Source organism: Narcine bancroftii, chromosome 5 (genome assembly GCF_036971445.1).
Source record: "Narcine bancroftii isolate sNarBan1 chromosome 5, sNarBan1.hap1, whole genome shotgun sequence".
Lineage (NCBI taxonomy): Eukaryota > Metazoa > Chordata > Chondrichthyes > Torpediniformes > Narcinidae > Narcine > Narcine bancroftii.
Genome location: NC_091473.1, coordinates 61,065,877 through 61,079,292, shown reverse-complemented (window position 1 = coordinate 61,079,292; position 13,416 = coordinate 61,065,877). Strand labels below are relative to the sequence as shown.

The window sequence follows — 13,416 nt, the reverse complement described above, 5'->3', positions numbered from 1 at the left end:
CAGCTCTGTGAGAAGGGATTGGTGTTGAAGTGTTGATGTCCAAATGCACTTCAGCTGAAGCAAGAGTTCTTTTTTTCCCCCACTCCCTCTAACATATCGGTGTCTGTTTTCCCACACTCCATTCAACACAATGGCAACCCCAGTTCCCAGAATCCTACTAACATACTTGGACCGAGTTCCCAGAATCTTTCTAACTCTCCCAAACCCCATTTTCCACACTCCTTCTCACAAAGCGATGTGCCATCAATAACTCCAAAAGAATGAAGTTGAACAAACTGATGGGCTTTTATTAGCTTTAGAACAGAAGCACATCTATGCTGCTCAACTGTTCTGCACTCGCAGGAAGCTGGGGAACATTCTTGAGCCTGTGGGCTCAAACAGACAAACATATACATACAGTGGTTTGCCACATTCACCCCTTGTTTTTTTTCCAGAGTCTGGCAGGGTGAAGTGGTTTTGATACAGCTACAAATTAAGTCTATCAGGTGATCTGGCTTTTCACTGTGATCTTTGTAATTCAGGCTGCAGTTGCAGCACAGTGGTGAGGACCTGGGCAGTCTGGGGCACCTGTGTGCAATCGTCAGCGTTGGGCTGGTGAGTCTGGCGCATCCTCTGTTGGGGGTGAGGAAATATGCTATGGGCCTGGTGCATCGTGGGTGGGTAGGGGTGAGGGGGATGTGGAGTGATCAGTAAAAGTCTCCAGGGCCCCTGAGGATGCCAGATCCCAAACGGAGACAGTGTCTTCATGCCCATCAGGGTATGCCATGTAGGTGTATTGGGGGCTGGCATGGAAGAGGTAGATCCTTTTGACCAGAGGGTTGGACTTATGACTCCTCACGTTTCTGGAGAAGAACTGGCCCCAGGGATGTCAGCCATGCAGCAGCGTGCCCTGTCGCAGATTTCCTGGGAAAGGAAAACATACGTTTATATGGTGTGACATTCGTGGCAGTACATAGGAGAGACTGGATGGAATAGATGCCTCTGAGAGGACCTCTTGCCAGCGGGAGACTGGAAGGCCCCGAGACCATGAGTCTCGGAGGATGGCCTTCCAGACCATGGAGTTCTCCCTTTCCACTTGCCCATTCCCCCTGAGGTTGTAGCTTGTGGTCCTGCTCATGGGAATGCCTCTGGCACAGCTCATCGCTCATGAAAGAGGACTCCCGGTCACTATGAGTATTGCTGGGGAAGCTGAATAGAGTTAAGAGACTGTGCAGGGCCTTGATGACTGTGGCACCTGTCATGTCAGAGCAGGAGATGACAAACAGAAAATGGGAGTACTCATCAATAACTCTGAGGAAGTACACATTGCGGTCCATGGAGGGCAGGGGTCCTTTGAAGTCGATACTCAGGTGGCCTTTATCAACTGGACTCTGACTGGCCAGTAGAAGTGTGGTTTGCACTCCATGCAGACATGGCAGCTTTTGGTCATTGACCTGATCTCTTCAATGGAGTATGGCAGGTTGTGGGCTATGATGAAGTGGAAGAACCTGGTAACTCTGGGGTGTCAGAGATCATTGTGAAAGACTTGTAAGTGGTCAATCTGTGTGCTGGCACAGGTCCCGTGAGATGGGGCATCAGAGGCTCCTTAAGTTTCCCAGGCCAGTACAGGATATCATAATTATAGGTGGACAGTTCAATTCTCCACCTCAATATCTTGTCGTTCTTGATTTTACCCCGCTGCTGATGTTTGAACATGAACGCAACAGCCCATGAGGATCACTTAACATGGTGAATCACTTACTGGCCCAGTAGTGTCTCCAGTGCTGCACTGCTTCAACAATGGCTTGGGCCTCCTTCTCAACAGAAGAGTGTCAAATTTTGGGGCCCTTGAGGTTACAGGAAAATAAAGCAATGGGTCTGCCTGCCTGGTTAAGGGTAGCAGCCAGAACAAAGACTGATGCATCACTTTTCACCTGGAACGAGGTGGATTTATCCACAGCGTGCATTGTGGCCTTGACAATATCTGCCTTGATGCGACTGAAGGCTGCACAGGCCTCTGGCATCAGTGGAAAAGAGGTGGATTTGATGAGGGGGTGGGCCTTGTCTGCATATTTAGGGACCCACTGGGCATAGTAAGAGAAAAAGCCCAGATACCTTTTTAGGGCCTTAAGGAGTGGGTACATGCGGTCAGGGTCTGGACCAATGACTCCATTCTGAGTGACACAGCCAAGAATGGCAAGGTGGGTTGTGCAAAATATGCATTTTGGCCATTGAGGAGCTTGGTGGTTTTGAGGAACTTTTGAAGGTTGGCGTCATGGTCCTGCAGCTTGTGGCCACAAATGGTGACATTGTCAAGACTCCATTGGTGACGTCAAACGGGACCCACAAGAAGTGGTAGAGATGGACATCCGCCTCAAACCAGGTGTATTGGCGGTCGTCTGGGCGGATAGGGAGCTGTTGATATGCAGATTTCAGGCCTATGGTAGAAAAGACCCGATACTGTGCGATTTGGTTCATCATATTAGATAAACGGGGGAGGGGGTATGCGTCTAGTTGGGTGTAGCTATTAATGGTCTGACTATAGTTGATGACCATCCTGTTCTTATCTCCATTTCTCACTTCCACTATTTGTGCTCTTCAAGACTGGTGCTGGGCTCAATGATCCCCTCATTAAGTAACCACTGCACCTCTGCTCGAATAAAGGCCCTGTCTCCAGCACTGTATCTCCTACTTTTGGTGGTTATGGGTTAACAGTTGGGGGTGAGATCGGTGAGCAACAGTGGAGGAGTGTGGAAAGTCTGCAGATCATGCGTGATGAGTGACTGGGCTACTGGCTGGGTGCGATTGGGGATGGGGGGCTGAAGGGTGAGTGGAGCGCAGTGGGTGATTCGAGAACTGCTGGTTACAGACAGTGAAGGGTGGAAGGGGGCCATTGAACTCCATCATCGTGCTTTTAAGGTGACATTGAGAATCAAATCCCAGTAGTATAGCATTGCAGGGCTGCGGCATCACCAAAGGTTTGAAGTCTTTATAGTTTGTACCCTGCACGGTCAGAGACACTATGTAGTAGCTACAGACATCTGCCAAATGTGATGATGCGGCCAAGGAGACCTTCTGGTTAACTGGCCATAACATGAGGGAGCAGTGCCGCACTGTGTCAGAATGAATGAAGCTCCCTGTGTTCCCACTATTGAATAGGCAACTCATCATGTGACCATTTACCTGAATGTCCATCATTGACCTTGAAGAGCAGATGTGGGCTGTCTAGTCGAGTGTGATGGAGGCCAGGGTCAAAGCGTTGCTTGTCACTTTGGCAGAGAGGATGTGTGCTGATTTGGAAGATGGCGGTGTCCAAGATGGTGCCCCCCCCCCCCCCCCCACAGCCCACATGTGTCGCTGCTGAATCCTGAAGATGGCACCCAAGATGGTTATCCCTGTGGCACCCACATGGCGCTGCTAGTTCCTGGCGATGGTGGAATCCAGGATGGCATCCCTGTGATCCGCATGCGGCACTGATGGGAAGGGGTTTCGATTTACCAACCTTAGCATAGTGTCTCTTCTTCCTGCGCTGGATCAGACCATGTCATTCACTGAGCAGCATTTCCTTGGGTGCTTGCCCAGCTTGCAGAAATAGTACTTCAGGTGCTCCAGGAGTACAGTAGCTGTGGTTGGGTCACTAACTGCACCTAGCGGAGGTAATGAAAGGCGTTCACGAGATACTGTTGCCGTGGTCGGATCATAAGTGGGACGGGGGGGGCGGGAGGTGGTGGCGCATCCCAAGATTGCGGCAGGTGGGGTGACTACGACGTGGCCGCATGCCGGTTGAGTAGGCCTCCATATTCTGGAGGGCCATTTCCAGTGTATCTGGCAGCTCAGCTGCTCTCTTCAGACTGAGCTCCTCTTGCTCCAATAATCTTTGGCAGATGTAGTTTGATCTGATCCCTGCAACATAGGCATTCCTGATCAGGTCCTCTCCGTGTACTCCAAAGACATCACGGCCCCTTCTGAGGGTTCACAGGGCCTGGAGGAACTCAGCGTTTGCTTCCCTTGTTTGCTGATTTCAGAGCACCAGGAGATGCCTGGCATAGACTTTGTTAATCTTTCATAGGTACTGGCCCTTTAGAATGTCCATGGCCTCCTGATACGTCGTGGCATCCCTGATCATTGAGTACACCAGGGTGTCGACTCGGGAGAGCTGTACCTGTAATTTGTTGGTCTCTGACCACAGTGGCTGAAGGTGCCTGGGGGGATTTCTCGAAACAGCGTAGTCAGAGTTCAAAGTTGGTCGATACCTCAGGTGATTGAGGGTCAATTTCCAGCTTCTTTGGCTTCAGGATCTGGTCCTTTATAAAACTAAAGCTAATAAAATTGATACAACATCAATGACCCCAAAAGACTGAAGTTGAATCAACTGATAGGCTTTTATTAGCTTTAGTACAAAAACACATCCATGCTAGTCGATGGTTCTGCACGGAGGGGGGGGGGGGGGGTTGGGGGGGGGTCAGAGAGCTGTGGAACATTCTGGAGCCTGTGGGAAGAGCCACAGGAACAATTTTCCAATGGGTGTGCCCAAACAAACAAACATATATATAGTGATTTACCACACAAAGCAAGACTCCAGTTCCCACACTCCCTCTAACACACAGAAAACTCATTTCACACACTCCCTCTGGCACACTGGGACCCCAGTTTCCATATTTCACAGTCCTCCCTCACACAATATAGTCCCAGTTTCCCACAAACCCTTGAACACCCTGTGGCTCCAGTTCCCAAACTCCCTCTAACATTGTGGGGCCCCAGTTCCCACATCCCCCCACCAGCACACTGGGATCCCAGTTTGCACAATGCCTCCAACACAGAAAGACCTCAGTTCCCACATTCTCTCAAACACATCGAACACCTGTTCCTACATATCCCTGACACATGGGGAACCCAGTCCCAAACATCCTCTAACACACTGGAACCCCAGTTCCTACATTCCCTCTAACACATAGAGACCCCAATTTCCACAGTCCTTTAACACACTGGGACCCAGTTCCCACACTCCCTCGAACACACTGGGACCCCAGTTTCCACACTCCCTTTAACACACCTGGACCCTAGTTCTCACATTCCCTCTAACACACTGGGACCCTAGTTCCCACACTTCCTGATGCATATCCCTTTAACACACCGGGATCTCAGGACCCAGACTCCCTCCAACACATCAGATCACAGTTCCCGCAATCCCTCCCACTGGAACCTCAGTCCCCGTCCAACCCCAACACATCTCAACCCCAGGTTTCACACTCCCTTTCACACACTGGGGTCCCAGTTATCACACTCCCTCCAACACACTGGAACCAACATTTCCACATTGCCTCCAACACACTAGGATCCCAGTTCCCACTCTGCCTCTAACAACCCCAGTTCTGAGACTTCTGATCCCTAATTCCCACACTCCCTCTAACACAATAGGACCTCAGTTCTCACACCCCTTCTAGCACACCTGAATCCCAGCTACCACACTCCCTCTAACATACCGAGACTCCAGTTCCCCTTGCTTATAAAGAAAGGTTGAGTGAGCTTGGACTTTTCTTTTGGAGTGACAAAGGATGAGAAGTGACTTAATAGAGGTGTATAAGATTATGAGGGGTATTGATTGGGTGGACATCCATCACCTTTTTCCTCTGTGGGCAATGGCCAATACTGGAGGACAGCTATTTCAGGTGAGTGGAGGAAAGTTTAGGGGAGATACCAAAGATAGATACTTTTTAATCAAGTGACTAGAGTGATGGAATGCATTGCTGGGGTATGCATTGGAAGATGATACACTTAATATATTTATAAGGCTTTTTAATAGGCATATGAATGTAAGAAAAATAGAGCATTATGGGTGTGGAGGTAGGGAAGGATTGCATTGTGGTGGAGTAGGCTTACATCGGGGACTGAAAGGCCTGTACTGTGCTGTTCTGTTCAATGTTCTATGTCTATCTCCATGCCTTCCAATCCACATCCAAGGTCACATAAATCTCAGTCATCAAACTGTGCTGGACACATAGCACCGAGCCCTGTCACCATTGACCACTTCCCTGAAGCAAACATATGGAAGACTAAAATCTGATAGCAAAAAAAAATACTGCTGCTGTTGACAATCTGCAATAAAACTAGAATGCTGAAAATACTCAGTAGATTTGGCAGCGTCTGTAGGAAGAGAAATTGAATTGATGTTTTAGGCTGGAAACATTAACATTTTCTGTCTCCACAGTCCTCAATTGTTTCCAGCATTGTGATGCGATTATCAGGGTGTTCTCCCCACCTGCCCACACTGCTTAGTGCTGCCGCAATCAAACCCAGCCACAGGAGCATGCAAAAGGCCAATCACACGCATTCATTCCAAAATCTACCACAGCCTTCTAGCGTGCCAGCATGGCATTTGCCGACTTGAGGAGAGGTGGCTCCACGCCCAACATCCCTGATAAGGGGGTTCAGGCCTGAAACGTCAACAGCCGATCACTTCCCCCAACCCACTGAATTCCTCCAACACTTTTGTTTATTATTCAATAGCTAAGATATGAAAGGGAATATCAGCTCCTGGTTGAAGAATCAGAGGACCATACAGCATAGAAACAGACCCCTTGGCTGACCTCATCCATGATCTCTGTCTTCACTGACCCATATTAGGCCATATCCTTCACAGCTTTTGCTCTTCAAGTTCCGTTCACACATCTTTTCGGTATTGTAAGTGTCTCTCCCTCCACCACCTCCTCTGGCAGTTGGTCCCACATCCCCATCACCTTCTGCATAAAAAAATCTACCTCTCAGATCTCCTCTAAAATTTCCCCCTCACCTTAAGCATTAGCCCTCTATTCCTAGGTTCCCCTGTTGTGAGGAGAAAGACTCTGATTATCTCATAATCATAATTTTGTAAACTTTAATAAAATTTTACCCTTCAGCCTCCTATTCAATCCTTCCTTATAATAATAGCCCTCCATTCCAGGCAACATGCTGGAGAATCTCATCTGCAAGCTACACTGCAGACAACCTTCTTTGCTGCATCAGCAAGAGACATCTCCCACAGACAGACTGCTGAGGCTAAGGATAGGTATGTTGCTCATTTTGGAGGGTTCACTCATCACTTGCCACGGACCCATTTCGACAGAAGGACACAGCCAGCTAAATCAGTGGTGGTGTTACTGGACCACTGCTGGCGATAAACATTGGTGCCTGCACCCATAGCATATTGTGTGCCCTTGCTACGTTTCAGAGCTTCTGATGAGTTTTGATTCACGAGACAGAGTACCGATTCATCAGCTGAGACAGGTTGGCAGATGATAAGTGAGGAGCAGACTCCTTGTGTATTTCTGACCTTGGTTCAATGGGATTTCATGGGGTCTGGAGCCACAGTAAGTAACTCAGGAGGGGCCTACTTACAGTTGTGGTTGGACAGAGCCAAGATTTGTGATGGAGGAGTATGATTACAGTCAGCCAGACAATGCAAGAAACATTTATAGCAGGCACGTTGCTACAGTTATCCATGACTGCATTACTGACACAAGCTGGAGTTGAGGGTTCAATCTGACACCAGGTAAAGGCTCAATATTCTGGCATCAATCACAACTGTGTAATATGACAGGAAAATGAAACCACAGTCACACTGCACTACAGAGATCAAGTGGGAGACACTATCACATTGCATTACAGAGTACTGGTACAGACACAGTTATCTTGAATTGCAGATATTTGATACCAGACAGTCAAGCTAAACGACAGGCTTGAGCCATGACAAGAGTTTAAGATGTGAATTTCCACATGATGGCAGAGTTCTGAAACCAGCCTCTTCGGCACAGCACTTCGGGGACTGACAGAAAATACCATGAGACAAGTTAGAGGGACTGTTACATGACATTAATGGGGTTTTCTATCAACCGGGTTCTCCCTGTGGTAGACATCGGTGAGTGGACAAAGGAACACAGTACTGTAGAGGTCTGCTCCCAGACATAAGAGAGGAGGGCTCTTTGATGAGATGGATAGTTGCAAACTCACCCCACAGTCAAAACAGTTGAAGGAGGAGTGAAAATAAAGCCGAGGACCACAGCCGTACATCTTTAGAAACATCTCGGAGAGAAAGAGACCCAGAAAGGTGAACTCGGCATAGTCTGAGAAAAGGAAATGGGATGGATTAGAGAGAGACTAAACAGTGTGAGAGGCACAGAATGATCCCATTCACAGCCCCTGAGTCTTTGTTAGACCCCACTGGAGCTGCCTCCCAGGCCATCCCCAGCCTGTTCCCTGGCGTTAAGGGGTTGGATGAGGGGAAAAGTTGCCGGGAGGGAGGGAGAGGAGGGGGAGTGAGGTGGTGAACTGATGAAAGGGAGGGCCTGCCATTTTTCATCTCTCAATTTGTGAAGAAGGGAGAGTGATCCATTTGAGCCGCCATGTCTTCACTGAGACCCAGTGCCTCGCAATAGGGAGGGTCTCACAAGGTCCTTTGAATGGCCTTCTGTAATGTATTCATTAGGTCACTCCAAGGCACAGCTTCACATCACTCCAGCTATGCCTTTCCCAACTGCTGTCTGGACCAAAGCTTTTACCACCCCTCTGACCAAAGACAACTGGAGCACAAACTCTCCCTTTGTGTCTTTTGGATTTTAAGTCAGCACTCCTTCCACTTCACTGAGTGGTTTATTGGACAGCCACTTAAAATGATCTTCACAGGGGTGGGGTTTGGATCAAAAGGTGGAGGTGGGATCTCAGAGCCACTTTTAGCTGTTCCCAGTTGTTCTCTCTTTTGCAAGTCCAAAGTGCAACGGGTGGGGGGAGGGGGGGGTGGTCCTCACATTTATCTGTGCAGACAACCACTTGCCACTTCACTATTCACACAACTCTAGAATGAAGTATTTCCACTTCCAAGACTGACTTTGCACCTTCAACGAGTTTTCTACCCTGTCATCTGTGCCATTTACAATGGCAAATAGCTGTGAGGGATGGCAAGGTCAATCTGAGCACCTCCCTGTTATTCCTCCTCTTTCTCTTGCCGATCAGCCTGCTTCTGACCAGCACAATCAGTTCCATGAAACATGCACAAACTTTAGAGAAGGTAAAGGCCAGACACATTTCTCTTTTTCCATCCCCACATTAATTAAGGAGTTGCCCATTCACACTTGGGTATATTCTGAGACAGTGAAAGGCAATGCAGAAATGCACATCCTTCCACAGGTGATACCGGCTTGTTCGCTTACCTGCTCCAAATCAAGAGGACCACAAAAGTAGCAAGTGTGACTTGGTGCTCACCTGGCTGCCAGGTGGGGTCCACCCCCCAGCTGTGAGAAGAGGAGTAAGTGACCGAGAGGGAGCAACAGGGAGCTGGATAAAGCCAGAGATCACATCCACGGGAAGGGGGTTCCACATGCAGAAAGCAGCAGATCTCCTCGGAAGCATTGGGGACGGGTTGGGTTCAGGGAAGAGCATTGGTCCAGAGCTTCATTTGCCTCTCTCTGAAATTTCCAAAGGAGTGTGTGTGGAGAGGTGTCAAAGGGAAGGAGAAAATCCTGATGGGTGTTTTATCTATCAGCATGGAGTGCAGGTAAGAGGACGGAAATAGAGGTGGTGTTTCCTATGTTTGTGAGTGTAGGGCATGGGACACACCTTGAAATGAGAGCTGGGCCTCGAAGGAGGGATGTCAGGAGCATTCCTTCACATCAAGGGCAGGGAAGAATTTTTTTCCTCCAACAAGATGACAAGCTTAGATCAATTTAAACTTTTAATGGATTGAAGTATTTTGTTATGTAGTGAGGATTGTGGAAATCAAGTGGCATTTACAATAATGTCTCATTGCTACCTTCAATATGATATGATGCATCTCAGTCTGAAGCAGCTGGTCAACAAGGGGAACGTCAGTCAGAGTCGGTGGATTGCTAGTCCACTGCTGGGAAGCAAATGTGTTCTTGGGCTGGCAACGTTATACTTACAGAGGAAGTTTGAGAGCCACAGAGGCTGGTCATAGTGGACGACAGCAACACACACAGTGTTAAGGGCTACCAGGCCCAGGACAATCCAGTAGAAGGCATGGGATTTGACCATGTGGCGAATGGAGATGCGTAGCATGCGTTCCTTTCGACGGAAGTAGGATGAGCCTTCCAGCAGCTTGGTGCTCTTGATACTGGCCCTTGCAAGTGGGGAACCTGAATGGAGCAAGGAGATAACAGGAGGTGGAGGAAAGTCAGCCACTTTTGACACAAAGAACTTCTTTTGAAATTTGCTATCCTTCAACCAACCAAGAGGTCACCTGACTATGCACCAGAATGAGACTGGGTGTAAAGTGTCAAACACTGAGGTTAGTAACATCGTACTATTTTGTCTTCAAAAGGTTGAAAGCTGATTCCCTGACCAGGCCAATGAATGGTAAAAGGAATGGAGAGAATAAATAGAAAGAAACAAATCTCTCATGTGTGGAGGTCCGGAACCAAAAGGTAAAATAATTGGGTTTGCTTGACATACCATTTGTGCTGCTGCTTCCTGGCCCCAGATACTTGCCTTTGATTCTGACCTTGGACACTGCCTGTGTGGAGTTTGCACATTCTCCTTTTGACTGCATGGGTTTCTACTAAATGCAAAGAGTAACACAGCATAGAAACACAGGCCCTTCGGCCCAACTTGCCCACACCAACCAAAATGTCCCATTCACGTTCGTCCCTCTTGCCTGTGTTTGGCCCATATCCATCAAAACCCATCCTATGCATGTATCTGTCCAAACGTTTCTTAAATGTTGCAATAGTACCTGCCTCAACCACCTCCTTCGGCAGCCTGTTCCATTCACCCACCACCTTCATCCTTGATTTTTTCAGAGGAGCAGGACCCTTTGTGTGGGAAGAGGGTGAGGAAATCAAAGGGAAGTTGATGGGAATGTGAGAGAGAATTAGTTGCAGAAGCACAGAGAGATCAGGAGTTGGGCACTGGTGGGACGCCTCTGTGGGAAACTAATGTCAACACAATGGGCCTCTCAGTGTTGGGAAGTTTATCTTTTAACATTTTGAACATTTCCCCTCTAACCTCAAGTTGCCGCAGGTGGGGTTAGTTGAGAACCTCGCAAATCTGCACTCTTACACCCTGATCTAACAATAGCATAAACCTCAAGGGGTTCCTTCTATCTAGACAACATGAGATTCTGTACTATACCAGACTACGTGCCCTCATCATCAGGTACTGCACCTGATGACCACAGTTGACCTTTGTATCTCATCTGACAGAGAGATCAGGGATGTGATTATCATCAGGACCAGCAGATCTACAGCCACACAACTTGTCCTTCAGAAAAACTGACAGTTCTCCAGCAAGATAACAGCTTCTTTCTCACTGTTCAGGCTTGTGAATGAACCTTACATGGGTAAAATTATGCTGCCTTTGCCCTGAACCCTTATCTCGCTCTGGAGCTCTGAAATTCGGTACTGCTGCTTACTTGCTGTACTCTGTCTGGGGTGTCTCACTGGAGAGCTTGCAAAACTAACTTCCTCACTGCAGCTTTGATGATGAGCTTGACAGTGAATAACTAACATTTGACACCAAACCATTCAAGCTGATGTTCGGGCAGATACTTGGTCAAATTGGTCATTTACGAAGAGCCAGATAAAGGATGACAGAGAAGGGCAGTGATGTTAAGGAAGGAATTCCAGAGCTCAAGGCCAGGAATACATGACTTGGGGAATGAATGATTTTAATCATCTATAGTTGGAGGAGTGCTAATGCCTTGGAGCGCTGTGAAAAGATGAGGACATGGAATAGTACACCACGTCCACACTGACCACAATGAACAAATCCCACATGCTTGTGTATGATCCATACTCCTCATCGCCGCCAGTCCATGTATTCATGGAGATGTCTCAGAAGTGTCACTGAGTGACTGAGAGATGCTGAAGACTACAGAAGCTTAGAGGGGGTGAAAGGATGGAGGATGAAGAACTGAAGGCAGGAGTATGGTTGACTCTTTGATGAATCAAGGGCCAGCATGCAAATTAGATGGATGAATGGGGTCATCAATTTTATCACTTGGCAGCAACTTTTTGGTGAGTGGAGTTCACAGAAGATGGAAACAGCCAGCACCGGAGGTTTCAGCCCAGAGACAATAACACTGTTGGTTGATGCCACAATGGAAGCAAGGGGCCTGCTATGGATAAAGGTTGAATTCTCCTGACAAGAACAGACAGGATGGTGGCTGATAACAAGGGATGAAGTGAAGAGGGCTGGCATTCCCAATGTCCAGCTGGGGAATATCCCTGGGCCTCAGGGCTGGGAGCCAGGGAGATGGCACTGAAGCTGGGAAGATGGCAGTACTAATGGAATCATTCAGCCCTTTGTGACTTTGCCACGTCATATGGCTGGCCTGCTGCAGTCCAACAGCAGCACTGGCTCCGTGGCCTGGCAGCTCACAATCCTTCAAGTGCACTGGAAGTGCTGTATGTGAGGGGGGTTTCTGTTCCCATCACACTCTCAGGCAGGGGGCTTCCCAGTCCCCCACTTATCCATGAGTTAAAAGAAATGCTTATCTCTCATCTGCTCCCATCAATGACGGTGTCCAAATCAAGTTTCTTACCTTATCCTATAGACATCAGGGGCCCTCTGTATAAATGAGGATAATATTTCTCTTTGTGAAACAAGGTCTACCCTGAATCTTTGTTTTAAATAGTTTTCATTACCCTGTTTCCAGTTCACTTTTGAGGGATTTAACTTCAAATTCACACCTCCCAGATATAAAAATCCACATCTGGGTCTGGAACAGGGCCTTGGTGCAGAGGATGTAAAGGGACATGATTGAGATATGTAGCATGATGAAGGGAATAGATAGACAGCATGAAACATCTCCTAGAGGAAGTAGATGCTGAGTTGGGGGGGGGGTGAAGAACTTTAAGAGGGGATATGAAGGTTGATATCAGAACATCATTCAAGGGGGTTAACCCTCGCATGGTGTCAGGCCTTGACAATATATCTCGTACTGAAAATCTGCAGCAACCAACATGGACATTTTCAACTTCTCATTGCTACAGTCAGACGTTCCCACCTGCTTCAAAATTGCATCAATCATCCCAGTACCCAAGAAGAGTAGTGTGAGTTGCGTCAATGACTGCTGCGCAGTAGCATTAACTCCCACTGTGATGAAATGCTTTGAGAAGCTGGTCATGGGCAAAATTGGCACGTACCTAAACAAAGATCTGGACCCACTGCAATTCACCCATCATCACAATCGCTCCTCAGCAGATGCAATATCACTGGCTCTCCACTTAGCTCTTTTCACATTGTTCGTCTCAGTGACTCTGCCCCCTTATTTCACCCTTGGCCTTGACCACGACTGTGTCAGAACAAAGTAAATAATTACCGCAAAAGATCCTCTCACGCTGAGACTCCTTTCGCTCCCTCCTTCAGCCCAGAATGTCAGATCGAGCAATGACCCACCCTTCTTCACATGTCACCTACTGGCTAAAAATGTCCTGAAAAAAAGTCTGG

At 48.0% G+C, this 13,416-nt stretch overlaps 1 protein-coding gene across 4 annotated transcripts in view; it reads right to left on the bottom strand.

Moving 5' to 3' along the window:
* Positions 1-13,416, bottom strand: part of LOC138763427 (probable voltage-dependent R-type calcium channel subunit alpha-1E) — a 252,290-nt gene that overhangs the window by 138,266 nt on the left and 100,608 nt on the right. For all 4 annotated transcript variants that reach the window (XM_069937538.1, XM_069937542.1, XM_069937541.1 and 1 more), the window contains exons 11-12: positions 9,891-10,103; positions 7,966-8,078 (exon numbers count right to left, since the gene is read on the bottom strand). In XM_069937538.1, coding sequence (XP_069793639.1) covers positions 7,966-8,078; positions 9,891-10,103 — 326 coding nt within the window. The remainder of the gene's footprint in view (positions 1-7,965; positions 8,079-9,890; positions 10,104-13,416) is intronic.